This window comes from Salmo salar, chromosome 02 (genome assembly GCF_965601325.2).
Source record: "Salmo salar chromosome 02, fSalSal1, whole genome shotgun sequence".
In the NCBI taxonomy this organism is placed as follows: Eukaryota; Metazoa; Chordata; class Actinopteri; order Salmoniformes; family Salmonidae; genus Salmo; species Salmo salar.
Genome location: NC_138292.1, coordinates 357,198 through 370,229, shown reverse-complemented (window position 1 = coordinate 370,229; position 13,032 = coordinate 357,198). Strand labels below are relative to the sequence as shown.

General features: G+C 46.0%; 1 protein-coding gene across 1 annotated transcript in view; it reads left to right on the top strand.

Annotated features, from left to right (window-relative positions):
- Nucleotides 1-13,032, top strand: part of LOC106593541 (regulator of G-protein signaling 22) — a 45,994-nt gene that overhangs the window by 8,897 nt on the left and 24,065 nt on the right. Inside the window, exons 7-10 of the mRNA XM_082968523.1 lie at nt 861-2,675; nt 3,671-3,681; nt 3,779-3,940; nt 11,655-11,868. Coding sequence (XP_082824649.1) covers nt 861-2,675; nt 3,671-3,681; nt 3,779-3,940; nt 11,655-11,868 — 2,202 coding nt within the window. The remainder of the gene's footprint in view (nt 1-860; nt 2,676-3,670; nt 3,682-3,778; nt 3,941-11,654; nt 11,869-13,032) is intronic.

The window sequence follows — 13,032 nt, the reverse complement described above, 5'->3', positions numbered from 1 at the left end:
CTCAGTATGGTTAAGTACAGTGGAGATGATATATCTCAGTATGGTTAAGTACAGTGGAGATGATATATCTCAGTATGGTTAAGTACAGTGGAGATGATATATCTCAGTATGGTTAAGTACAGTGGAGATGATATATCTCAGTATGGTTAAGTACAGTGGAGATGATATATCTCAGTATGATGTCTATATGGTTAAGTACAGTGGAGATGATATATCTCAGTATGGTTAAGTACAGTGGAGATGATATATCTCAGTATGATGTCTATATGGTTAAGTACAGTGGAGATGATATATCTCAGTATGATGTCTATATGGTTAAGTACAGTGGAGATGATATATCTCAGTATGATGTCTATATGGTTAAGTACAGCGGAGATGATATATCTCAGTATGATGTCTATATGGTTAAGTACAGTGGAGATGATATATCTCAGTATGATGTCTATATGGTTAAGTACAGTGGAGATGATATATCTCAGTATGATGTCTATATGGTTAAGTACAGTGGAGATGATATATCTCAGTATGGTTAAGTACAGTGGAGATGATATATCTCAGTATGATATCTATATGGTTAAGTACAGTGGAGATGATATATCTCAGTATGGTTAAGTACAGTGGAGATGATATATCTCAGTATGGTTAAGTACAGTGGAGAATGATATATTCTCAGTATGATGTCTATATGGTTAAGTACAGCGGAGATGATTATTTGTCATAAATAAACACTTGTTTTGTGGTGTTGGTGAAACAGTAGATACATGCTGTGTATTATCCAGGTATTTCTTTGTCTCTCTCACCCCAGGCAACACTTCCCTATAGTCACACTGGCTTTGTTTGTGTTCTTTGTGTTTCTGCAGGCCTCAGTAACAGACATGTTGACAATGGCTAAGGACAAGGATAAGCAGCTTCCTGTCTGTACCCGGTCTGTGAAAACCCCGGTGTGCTCCCTGGGCCGGGAGGGACAGAGGGGTCTGGCCTCAGCCTGCTTCTCCTGCATCCCTGACTCAGAGTCCTACGCCCTGTCCTCCTCACTCCTCGTCTCCTTTCCTCTCTCTTCTTCGCTCCCGGACTGTCCTCTCTGCTCTTCACTTCTAGACTGGGACAGGAGACGGGGAGACCGCGCCTCAGAGCAGGAGATGAACGTCTACCTCGCAGAGACGGAGGCAAAGACAGAGATAGAGGCAGGAACTACAGATGAGGGTAATGGGGACCCCAAGTCCCAGAGTCCCTCCTGTTCTACCGCTGATGAGGAGACGGGTGGTCCCCATACAGAGAGCCGCTATGAGGGAGGTCCAGCCACCAGCCACAGCAGACTGAAGGACCAGGAGCAGGGTGGAGGGTCAGCCCACACAGAGAGCCCCTGTGAGGGAGGTCCAGCCACCAGCCACAGCAGACTGAAGGACCAGGAGCAGGGTGGAGGGTCAGCCCACACAGAGAGCCCCTGTGAGGGAGGTCCAGCCACCAGCCACAGCAGACTGAAGGACCAGGAGCAGGGTGGAGGGTCAGCCCACACAGAGAGCCCCTGTGAGGGAGGTCCAGCCACCAGCCACAGCAGACTGAAGGAGGAGGAGCAGGGTGGAGGGTCAGCCCACACAGAAAGCCCCTGTGAGGGAGGTCCAGCCACCAGCCACAGCAGACTGAAGGACCAGGAGCAGGGTGGAGGGTCAGCCCACACAGAGAGCCCCTGTGAGGGAGGTCCAGCCACCAGCCACAGCAGACTGAAGGACCAGGAGCAGGGTGGAGGGTCAGCCCACACAGAGAGCCCCTGTGAGGGAGGTCCAGCCACCAGCCACAGCAGACTGAAGGACCAGGAGCAGGGTGGAGGGTCAGCCCACACAGAGAGCCCCTGTGAGGGAGGTCCAGCCACCAGCCACAGCAGACTGAAGGACCAGGAGCAGGGTGGAGGGTCAGCCCACACAGAGAGCCCCTGTGAGGGAGGTCCAGCCACCAGCCACAGCAGACTGAAGGACCAGGAGCAGGGTGGAGGGTCAGCCCACACAGAGAGCCCCTGTGAGGGAGGTCCAGCCACCAGCCACAGCAGACTGAAGGAGGAGGAGCAGGGTGGAGGGTCAGCCCACACAGAAAGCCCCTGTGAGGGAGGTCCAGCCACCAGCCACAGCAGACTGAAGGACCAGGAGCAGGGTGGAGGGTCAGCCCACACAGAGAGCCCCTGTGAGGGAGGTCCAGCCACCAGCCACAGCAGACTGAAGGACCAGGAGCAGGGTGGAGGGTCAGCCCACACAGAGAGCCCCTGTGAGGGAGGTCCAGCCACCAGCCACAGCAGACTGAAGGACCAGGAGCAGGGTGGAGGGTCAGCCCACACAGAGAGCCCCTGTGAGGGAGGTCCAGCCACCAGCCACAGCAGACTGAAGGACCAGGAGCAGGGTGGAGGGTCAGCCCACACAGAGAGCCCCTGTGAGGGAGGTCCAGCCACCAGCCACAGCAGACTGAAGGACCAGGATGAGGAGGGTGGAGGGTCAGAGGAGGAGAATGACCTTGAGTTCTATGATGTCACTGTTAGTATCCATGGTGATAGACAGGGCCTTGGTGACTTTAAGGACTTCTTAAAGGGAACACTAGGAGAGAAGCTTTTGCGTCTGTGGATGGATATAGAGAGACTGAAGACCCTACAGGACGGCAGGAGGAAAAACAGGTATTCATATACACATTCAGTACTTCCTTAAAGGTCCAATGCAGCAGTTTTTATCTCAATATCAAATCATTTCTGGGTAACAATGAAGTACCTTACTGCGATTGTTTTGAATTATAATGGTCAAAATGAAACAAAAATATCTTCTTAGCAAAAGGCAATTTGTCAAGTCAAAATGTTGCTCTGACTGTCTGGGAGTGGCCTGAGTGGGGAGGGGAAAACAGAACATTATCTGTTATTGGCAGAGAGGTTTGGAACTCTCTTCCTTATTGGTCTATTAACTAATTCACCGAAATGGTGATGTCACCATGGAAGGCCAAAACTCCATATATATATATATATATATATATATATATATATATATATATATATATATATATAAACACAGAGAAAATCACAGTTTTGACTGTACTGGGCCTTTAACCCATAACTCCTAACCTTCACCTTTACCCTGACCCCAACCCTTAACCCATAACTCCTAACCTTCACCTTAACCCTGACCCCAACCCTTAACCCATAACTCCTAACCTTCACCTTAACCCTGACCCCAACCCTTAACCCATAACTCCTAACCTTCACCTTAACCCTGACCCCAACCCTTAACCCATAAACTCTAACCTTCACCTTAACCCTGACCCCAACCCTTAACCCATAAACCCTAACCTTCACCTGAACCCTGACCCCAACCCTTAACCCATAACTCCTAACCTTCACCTTAACCCTGACCCCAACCCTTAACCCATAACTCCTAACCTTCACCTTAACCCTGACCCCAACCCTTAACCCATAAACCCTAACCTTCACCTTAACCCTGACCTTAACCCATAACTCCTAACCTTCACCTGAACCCTGACCCCAACCTTGACCCCAACCCTTAACCCATAACTCCTAACCTTCACCTGAACCCTGACCTTAACCCATAACTCCTAACCTTCACCTGAACCCCAACCCCTAACCGTAACCTTAACTCTGACTCCTAACCTAAACCCTAACCCTAACCTAAACCCTAACCTCAAGCCTTCATTGATGTATAGAACCTGAGATGACAATAAGCCTTCCTCTTAACCAATGACGTGGACAGAACCGTCTTCAGTCAGTCAGTGATTGATTGATTGATTGTGACAGGCATTTGGTCCAGATGCGTAGCTGCTACCTGCTGAGCGGTGGCCAGAGCAGTCTGAATGGTGAGCTGTTGACCAGACTGGGTCTCTCTACCTCCCCCTGCTGGAGAGAGGACAGACTGCAGAGAGTACAGCCCCGCATCACTGAGGCTCTGCTCTGCTACTGGTGAGGAGACTGACTGACGGGGGTGTTTTCTAGCCCCTCCTCGGGGGACCCACAGACTCCAGAGTTACCCGATTTAACATTGTCATCATGTTTATATACTGTTTTACCCACTTCATATGTATATACTGTATTCTAGTCAAGGCTCATCCTATATAACTACTGTCTATACACACCATCCTGTATAACTACTGTCTATACACACCATCCTATATAACTACTGTCTATACACACCATCCTATATAACTACTGTCTATACACACCATCCTATATAACTACTGTCTATACACACCATCCTGTATAACTACTGTCTATACACACCATCCTATATAACTACTGTCTATACACACCATCCTAAATAACTACTGTCTATACACACCATCCTATATAACTACTGTCTATACACACCATCCTATATAACTACTGTCTATACTGTCTATACACACCATCCTATATAACTACTGTCTATACACACCATCCTATATAACTACTGTCTATACACACCATCCTATATAACTACTGTCTATACACACCATCCTATATAACTACTGTCTATACACACCATCCTATATAACTACTGTCTATACACACCATCCTATATAACTACTGTCTATACACACCATCCTATATAACTACTGTCTATACACACCATCCTATATAACTACTGTCTATACTGTCTATACACACCATCCTATATAACTACTGTCTATACACACCATCCTGTATAACTACTGTCTATACACACCATCCTATATAACTACTGTCTATACACACCATCCTATATAACTACTGTCTATACACACCATCCTATATAACTACTGTCTATACACACCATCCTATATAACTACTGTCTATACACACCATCCTGTATAACTACTGTCTATACACACCATCCTATATAACTACTGTCTATACACACCATCCTGTATAACTACTGTCTATACTGTCTATACACACCATCCTATATAACTACTGTCTATACACACCATCCTATATAACTACTGTCTATACACACCATCCTATATAACTACTGTCTATACACACCATCCTGTATAACTACTGTCTATACACACCATCCTATATAACTACTGTCTATACACACCATCCTGTATAACTACTGTCTATACTGTCTATACACACCATCCTATATAACTACTGTCTATACACACCATCCTATATAACTACTGTCTATACACACCATCCTATATAACTACTGTCAATACACACCATCCTAAATAACTACTGTCTATACTGTCTATACACACCATCCTAAATAACTACTGTCTATACACACCATCCTGTATAACTACTGTCTATACTGTCTATACACACCATCCTATATAACTACTGTCTATACACACCATCCTGTATAACTACTGTCTATACACACCATCCTATATAACTACTGTCTATACACACCATCCTATATAACTACTGTCTATACACACCATCCTAAATAACTACTGTCTATACTGTCTATACACACCATCCTATATAACTACTGTCTATACACACCATCCTAAATAACTACTGTCTATACACACCATCCTATATAACTACTGTCTATACACACCATCCTAAATAACTACTGTCTATACACACCATCCTATATAACTACTGTCTATACACACCATCCTATATAACTACTGTCTATACACACCATCCTATATAACTACTGTCTATACACACCATCCTATATAACTACTGTCTATACACACCATCCTGTATAACTACTGTCTATACACACCATCCTGTATAACTACTGTCTATACTGTCTATACACACCATCCTATATAACTACTGTCTATACACACCATCCTATATAACTACTGTCTATACACACCATCCTATATAACTACTGTCTATACACACCATCCTATATAACTACTGTCTATACTGTCTATACACACCATCCTATATAACTACTGTCTATACACACCATCCTATATAACTACTGTCTATACACACCATCCTATATAACTACTGTCTATACTGTCTATACACACCATCCTATATAACTACTGTCTATACACACCATCCTATATAACTACTGTCTATACACACCATCCTATATAACTACTGTCTATACTGTCTATACACACCATCCTATATAACTACTGTCTATACACACCATCCTATATAACTACTGTCTATACACACCATCCTATATAACTACTGTCTATACACACCATCCTATATAACTACTGTCTATACACACCATCCTATATAACTACTGTCTATACTGTCTATACACACCATCCTATATAACTACTGTCTATACACACCATCCTATATAACTACTGTCTATACTGTCTATACACACCATCCTATATAACTACTGTCTATACTGTCTATACACACCATCCTATATAACTACTGTCTATACACACCATCCTATATAACTACTGTCTATACACACCATCCTATATAACTACTGTCTATACACACCATCCTGTATAACTACTGTCTATACACACCATCCTGTATAACTACTGTCTATACTGTCTATACACACCATCCTATATAACTACTGTCTATACACACCATCCTATATAACTACTGTCTATACACACCATCCTATATAACTACTGTCTATACACACCATCCTATATAACTACTGTCTATACTGTCTATACACACCATCCTATATAACTACTGTCTATACACACCATCCTATATAACTACTGTCTATACACACCATCCTATATAACTACTGTCTATACACACCATCCTATATAACTACTGTCTATACACACCATCCTATATAACTACTGTCTATACACACCATCCTATATAACTACTGTCACAGGCCGGCTCATAGCCTGTGGCAAAAATGAGAGGACATCAACAACCGGTATAGGCCAATTAAAAAAGTTATTTATTATAAAACAAAACTATTCATTCTAAACAAAGAAAAAGGAATGAGGTGTGGAAATGTCATAATGTAAGGTGTATGTAGGGTGCACGGATGCGTGAATGTGTGTGTGTAAACATGACTGAGTGGAAACTAAATAAACCTACAAAGGAACAAACAAAACAGGATCATACCTGGAGGAGCAGAGAGAGAGAGGTTAGTGGAGCAGTTGGTTAAATACCCTGTCTATACACACCATCCTATACATCTATATATATATATATAATATATATATATATATATATATATATATATATATATATTCATGACTCTGACGCTCGTCTTAATTCCTTTGTTTGTATTTTGGGGATGTGTGTATTGTTAGGTATTATAAACTGGGTGGTTTGAGTCCTGAATTATGATTGGCTGACAGCCGTGATAAACTAGGATCACCTGGTCCATACTAGACTAGACTGGTACCTGAACTAGGATCACCTGGTCCGTACTAGACTAGACTGTGACCTGAACTAGGATCATCTGGTCCATACTAGACTAGACTGTGACCTGAACTAGGATCACCTGGTCCAGACTAGACTGTGACCTGAACTAGGATCACCTGGTCCATACTAGACTAGACTGGTACCTGAACTAGGATCACCTGGTCCATACTAGACTAAACTGTGACCTGAACTAGGATCACCTGGTCCAGACTAGACTGGTACCTGAACTAGGATCACCTGGTCCATACTAGACTGGTACCTGAACTAGGATCACCTGGTCCGTACTAGACTAGACTGGTACCTGAACTGGGATCACCTGGTCCATACTAGACTAGACTGGTACCTGAACTAGGATCACCTGGTCCATACTAGACTAGACTGGTACCTGAACTAGGATCATCTGGTCCATACTAGACTAGACTGTGACCTGAACTAGGATCACCTGGTCCATACTAGACTAGACTGGTACCTGAACTAGGATCACCTGGTCCGTACTAGACTAGACTGTGACCTGAACTAGGATCACCTGGTCCATACTAGACTAGACTAGACTGTGACCTGAACTAGGATCACCTGGTCCAGACTAGACTGTGACCTGACCTAGGATCACCTGGTCCATACTAGACTAGACTGTGACCTGAACTAGGATCACCTGGTCCATACTAGACTAGACTGTGACCTGAACTAGGATCACCTGGTCCATACTAGACTAGACTGGTACCTGAACTAGGATCACCTGGTCCATACTAGACTAGACTGGTACCTGAACTAGGATCACCTGGTCCATACTAGACTAGACTGGTACCTGAACTAGGATCACCTGGTCCATACTAGACTAGACTGTGACCTGAACTAGGATCATCTGGTCCATACTAGACTAGACTGTGACCTGAACTAGGATCACCTGGTCCATACTAGACTAGACTGGTACCTGAACTAGGATCACCTGGTCCATACTAGACTGGTACCTGAACTAGGATCACCTGGTCCATACTAGACTGGTACCTGAACTAGGATCACCTGGTCCATACTAGACTGTGACCTGAACTAGGATCACCTGGTCCATACTGTCTCGTATTTCTGTGGTTATATTCAAGTCATGTGTTAATAATATCGTTATGTTAATGTTATGTTCATGTTCAATTTAAATATTGTAGCGTTCCTCGCTATGTGAGCCACGTTATAATTTCCACTAAGTGGGTTAAACTTATTGGCGCGATGCTTAGGGTGAATTAAGGTATGTGGTGGAGCTTATGAGTGTGCATTCATATGAATGTTGTCCTGTCGTGTTCTGGTTGTGTTCCAGGGGTCCCAGGCTCTGGTTGTGTTCCAGGGGTCCCAGGCTCTGGTTGTGTTCCAGGGGTCCCAGGCTCTGGTTGTGTTCCAGGGGTCCCAGGCTCTGGTTGTGTTCCAGGGGTCCCAGGCTCTGGTTGTGTTCCAGGGGTCCCAGGCTGTGGTTGTGTTCCAGGGGTCCCAGGCTGTGGTTGTGTTCCAGGGGTCCCAGGTTCTGGTTGTGTTCCAGGGGTCCAAGGTTCGTGTTCTGGTTGAATTCCAGGGGTCCCAGGTTCTGGTTGTGTTCCAGGGGTCCCAGGTTCTGGTTGTGTTCCAGGGGTCCCAGGTTCTGGTTGTGTTCCAGGGGTCCCAGGTTCTGGTTGTGTTCCAGGGGTCCCAGGTTCATGTTCTGGTTGTGTTCCAGGGGTCCCAGGTTCTGGTTGTGTTCCAGGGGTCCCAGGTTCTGGTTGTGTTCCAGGGGTCCCAGGTTCTGGTTGTGTTCCAGGGGTCCCAGGCTCTGGTTGTGTTCCAGGGGTCCCAGGTTCTGGTTGTGTTCCAGGGGTCCAAGGTTCATGTTCTGGTTGTGTTCCAGGGGTCCCAGGTTCGTGTTCTGGTTGTGTTCCAGGGGTCCCAGGTTCGTGTTCTGGTTGTGTTCCAGGGGTCCCAGGTTCTGGTTGTGTTCCAGGGGTCCCAGGTTCTGGTTGTGTTCCAGGGGTCCCAGGTTCATGTTCTGGTTGTGTTCCAGGGGTCCAAGGTTCATGTTCTGGTTGTGTTCCAGGGGTCCCAGGTTCATGTTCTGGTTGTGTTCCAGGGGTCCAAGGTTCATGTTCTGGTTGTGTTCCAGGGGTCCCAGGTTCATGTTCTGGTTGTGTTCCAGGGGTCCAAGGTTCATGTTCTGGTTGTGTTCCAGGGGTCCCAGGTTCGTGTTCTGGTTGTGTTCCAGGGGTCCCAGGTTCGTGTTCTGGTTGTGTTCCAGGGGTCCCAGGTTCTGGTTGTGTTCCAGGGGTCCCAGGTTCTGGTTGTGTTCCAGGGGTCCCAGGTTCATGTTCTGGTTGTGTTCCAGGGGTCCAAGGTTCATGTTCTGGTTGTGTTCCAGGGGTCCCAGGTTCATGTTCTGGTTGTGTTCCAGGGGTCCCAGGTTTGTGTTCTGGTTGTGTTCCAGGGGTCCCAGGTTCTGGTTGTGTTCCAGGGGTCCCAGGTTCTGGTTGTGTTCCAGGGGTCCCAGGTTCGTGTTCTGGTTGTGTTCCAGGGGTCCCAGGTTCTGGTTGTGTTCCAGGGGTCCCAGGCTCTGGTTGTGTTCCAGGGGTCCCAGGCTCTGGTTGTGTTCCAGGGGTCCCAGGTTCTGGTTGTGTTCTAGGGGTCCCAGGTTCATGTTCTGGTTGTGTTCCAGGGGTCCCAGGTTTGTGTTCTGGTTGTGTTCCAGGGGTCCCAGGTTCTGTTTGTGTTCCAGGGGTCCCAGGTTTGTGTTCTGGTTGTGTTCCAGGGGTCCCAGGTTCTGGATGTGTTCCAGGGGTCCCAGGTTCTGGTTGTGTTCCAGGGGTCCCAGGTTCATGTTCTGGTTGTGTTCCAGGGGTCCCAGGTTCTGGTTGTGTTCCAGGGGTCCCAGGTTCTGGTTGTGTTCCAGGGGTCCCAGGTTCATGTTCTGGTTGTGTTCCAGGGGTCCCAGGTTCGTGTTCTGGTTGTGTTCCAGGGGTCCCAGGTTCTGGTTGTGTTCCAGGGGTCCCAGGTTCTGGTTGTGTTCCAGGGGTCCCAGGTTCGTGTTCTGGTTGTGTTCCAGGGGTCCCAGGTTCATGTTCTGGTTGTGTTCCAGGGGTCCCAGGTTCTGGTTGTGTTCCAGGGGTCCCAGGTTCTGTTTGTGTTCCAGGGGTCCCAGGTTCGTGTTCTGGATGTGTTCCAGGGGTCCCAGATTCTGGTTGTGTTCCAGGGGTCCCAGGTTCATGTTCTGGTTGTGTTCCAGGGGTCCCAGGTTCTGGTTGTGTTCCAGGGGTCCCAGGTTCTGGTTGTGTTCCAGGGGTTCCAGGTTCATGTTCTGGATGTGTTCCAGGGGTCCCAGGTTCTGGTTGTGTTCCAGGGGTCCAAGGTTCATGTTCTGGTTGTGTTCCAGGGGTCCCAGGTTCTGGTTGTGTTCCAGGGGTCCCAGGTTCATGTTCTGGTTGTGTTCCAGGGGTCCCAGGTTCTGGTTGTGTTCCAGGGGTTCCAGGTTCATGTTCTGGTTGTGTTCCAGGGGTCCCAGGTTCTGGTTGTGTTCCAGGGGTCCCAGGTTCATGTTCTGGTTGTGTTCCAGGGGTCCCAGGTTCATGTTCTGGTTGTGTTCCAGGGGTCCCAGGTTCTGGTTGTGTTCCAGGGGTCCCAGGTTCTGGTTGTGTTCCAGGGGTCCCAGGTTCATGTTCTGGTTGTGTTCCAGGGGTCCCAGGTTTGTGTTCTGGTTGTGTTCCAGGGGTCCCAGGTTCTGGTTGTGTTCCAGGGGTCCCAGGTTCTGGTTGTGTTCCAGGGGTCCCAGGTTCGTGTTCTGGTTGTGTTCCAGGGGTCCCAGGTTCTGGTTGTGTTCCAGGGGTCCCAGGTTCTGGTTGTGTTCCAGGGGTCCCAGGTTCTGGTTGTGTTCTAGGGGTCCCAGGTTCATGTTCTGGTTGTGTTCCAGGGGTCCCAGGTTTGTGTTCTGGTTGTGTTCCAGGGGTCCCAGGTTCTGGTTGTGTTCCAGGGGTCCCAGGTTCATGTTCTGGTTGTGTTCCAGGGGTCCCAGGTTCTGTTTGTGTTCCAGGGGTCCCAGGTTCGTGTTCTGGATGTGTTCCAGGGGTCCCAGGTTCATGTTCTGGTTGTGTTCCAGGGGTCCCAGGTTCTGGTTGTGTTCCAGGGGTTCCAGGTTCATGTTCTGGATGTGTTCCAGGGGTCCCAGGTTCTGGTTGTGTTCCAGGGGTCCAAGGTTCGTGTTCTGGTTGTGTTCCAGGGGTCCCAGGTTCATGTTCTGGTTGTGTTCCAGGGGTCCCAGGTTTGTGTTCTGGTTGTGTTCCAGGGGTCCCAGGTTCTGGTTGTGTTCCAGGGGTCCCAGGTTCTGGTTGTGTTCCAGGGGTCCCAGGTTCTGGTTGTGTTCCAGGGGTCCCAGATTCAGGATGAGCCAGAGAGGAATTGATCCTCTCAGACTGTCACTGTGGAGGAACGGACAGCTACGCCCTCCCTCTGGTGTCAACCATAACCCTCGTTACATCACCCTCGACGCCCTCCGGCCACACACCTGTATACCTCGACCTGCCATCCCCCCAGACACCTCTCTACCCAGAGACATGACCCCCACACCAGCTCACACACAGGTATTAGGTGTGACCGACAGAGAGTTGAGATAAACAATTAGATTTTTCTTTATTTTATGAAAAGCTTAATATAAGTTGAATAAAGTAGTATTATTCTGTGTGTTATGTCAGACAGGTTAATAAAGTAGTATTATTCTGTGTGTGTGTTAAGTCAGACAGGTTAATAAAGTAGTATTATTCTGTGTGTGTTGTGTCAGACAGGTTAATAAAGTAGTATTATTCTGTGTGTTATATCAGACAGGTTAATAAAGTAGTATTATTCTGTGTGTTATATCAGACAGGTTAATAAAGTAGTATTATTCTGTGTGTGTGTTATATCAGACAGGTTAATAAAGTAGTATTATTCTGTGTGTGTCAGACAGGTTAATAAAGTAGTATTATTCTGTGTGTGTTGTGTCAGACAGGTTAATAAAGTAGTATTATTCTGTGTGTTATATCAGACAGGTTAATAAAGTAGTATTATTCTGTGTGTGTGTGTTATGTCAGACAGGTTAATAAAGTAGTATTATTCTGTGTGTGTTATGTCAGACAGGTTAATAAAGTAGTAGTATTCTGTGTGTGTGTGTTATGTCAGACAGGTTAATAAAGTAGTATTATTCTGTGTGTTGTATCAGACAGGTTAATATAGTAGTATTATTCTGTGTGTGTGTTATGTCAGACAGGTTAATATAGTAGTATTATTCTGTGTGTGTGTTATATCAGACAGGTTAATAAAGTAGTATTATTCTGTGTGTTATATCAGACAGGTTAATATAGTAGTATTATTCTGTGTGTTATATCAGACAGGTTAATATAGTAGTATTATTCTGTGTGTGTTGTATCAGACAGGTTAATATAGTAGTATTATTCTGTGTGTGTGTTATGTCAGACAGGTTAATATAGTAGTATTATTCTGTGTGTTATATCAGACAGGTTAATATAGTAGTATTATTCTGTGTGTGTGTTGTATCAGACAGGTTAATATAGTAGTATTATTCTGTGTGTGTGTTATGTCAGACAGGTTAATATAGTAGTATTATTCTGTGTGTGTGTTATGTCAGACAGGTTAATAAAGTAGTATTATTCTGTGTGTTATATCAGACAGGTTAATAAAGTAGTATTATTCTGTGTGTGTGTGTTATGTCAGACAGGTTAATAAAGTAGTATTATTCTGTGTGTGTTGTG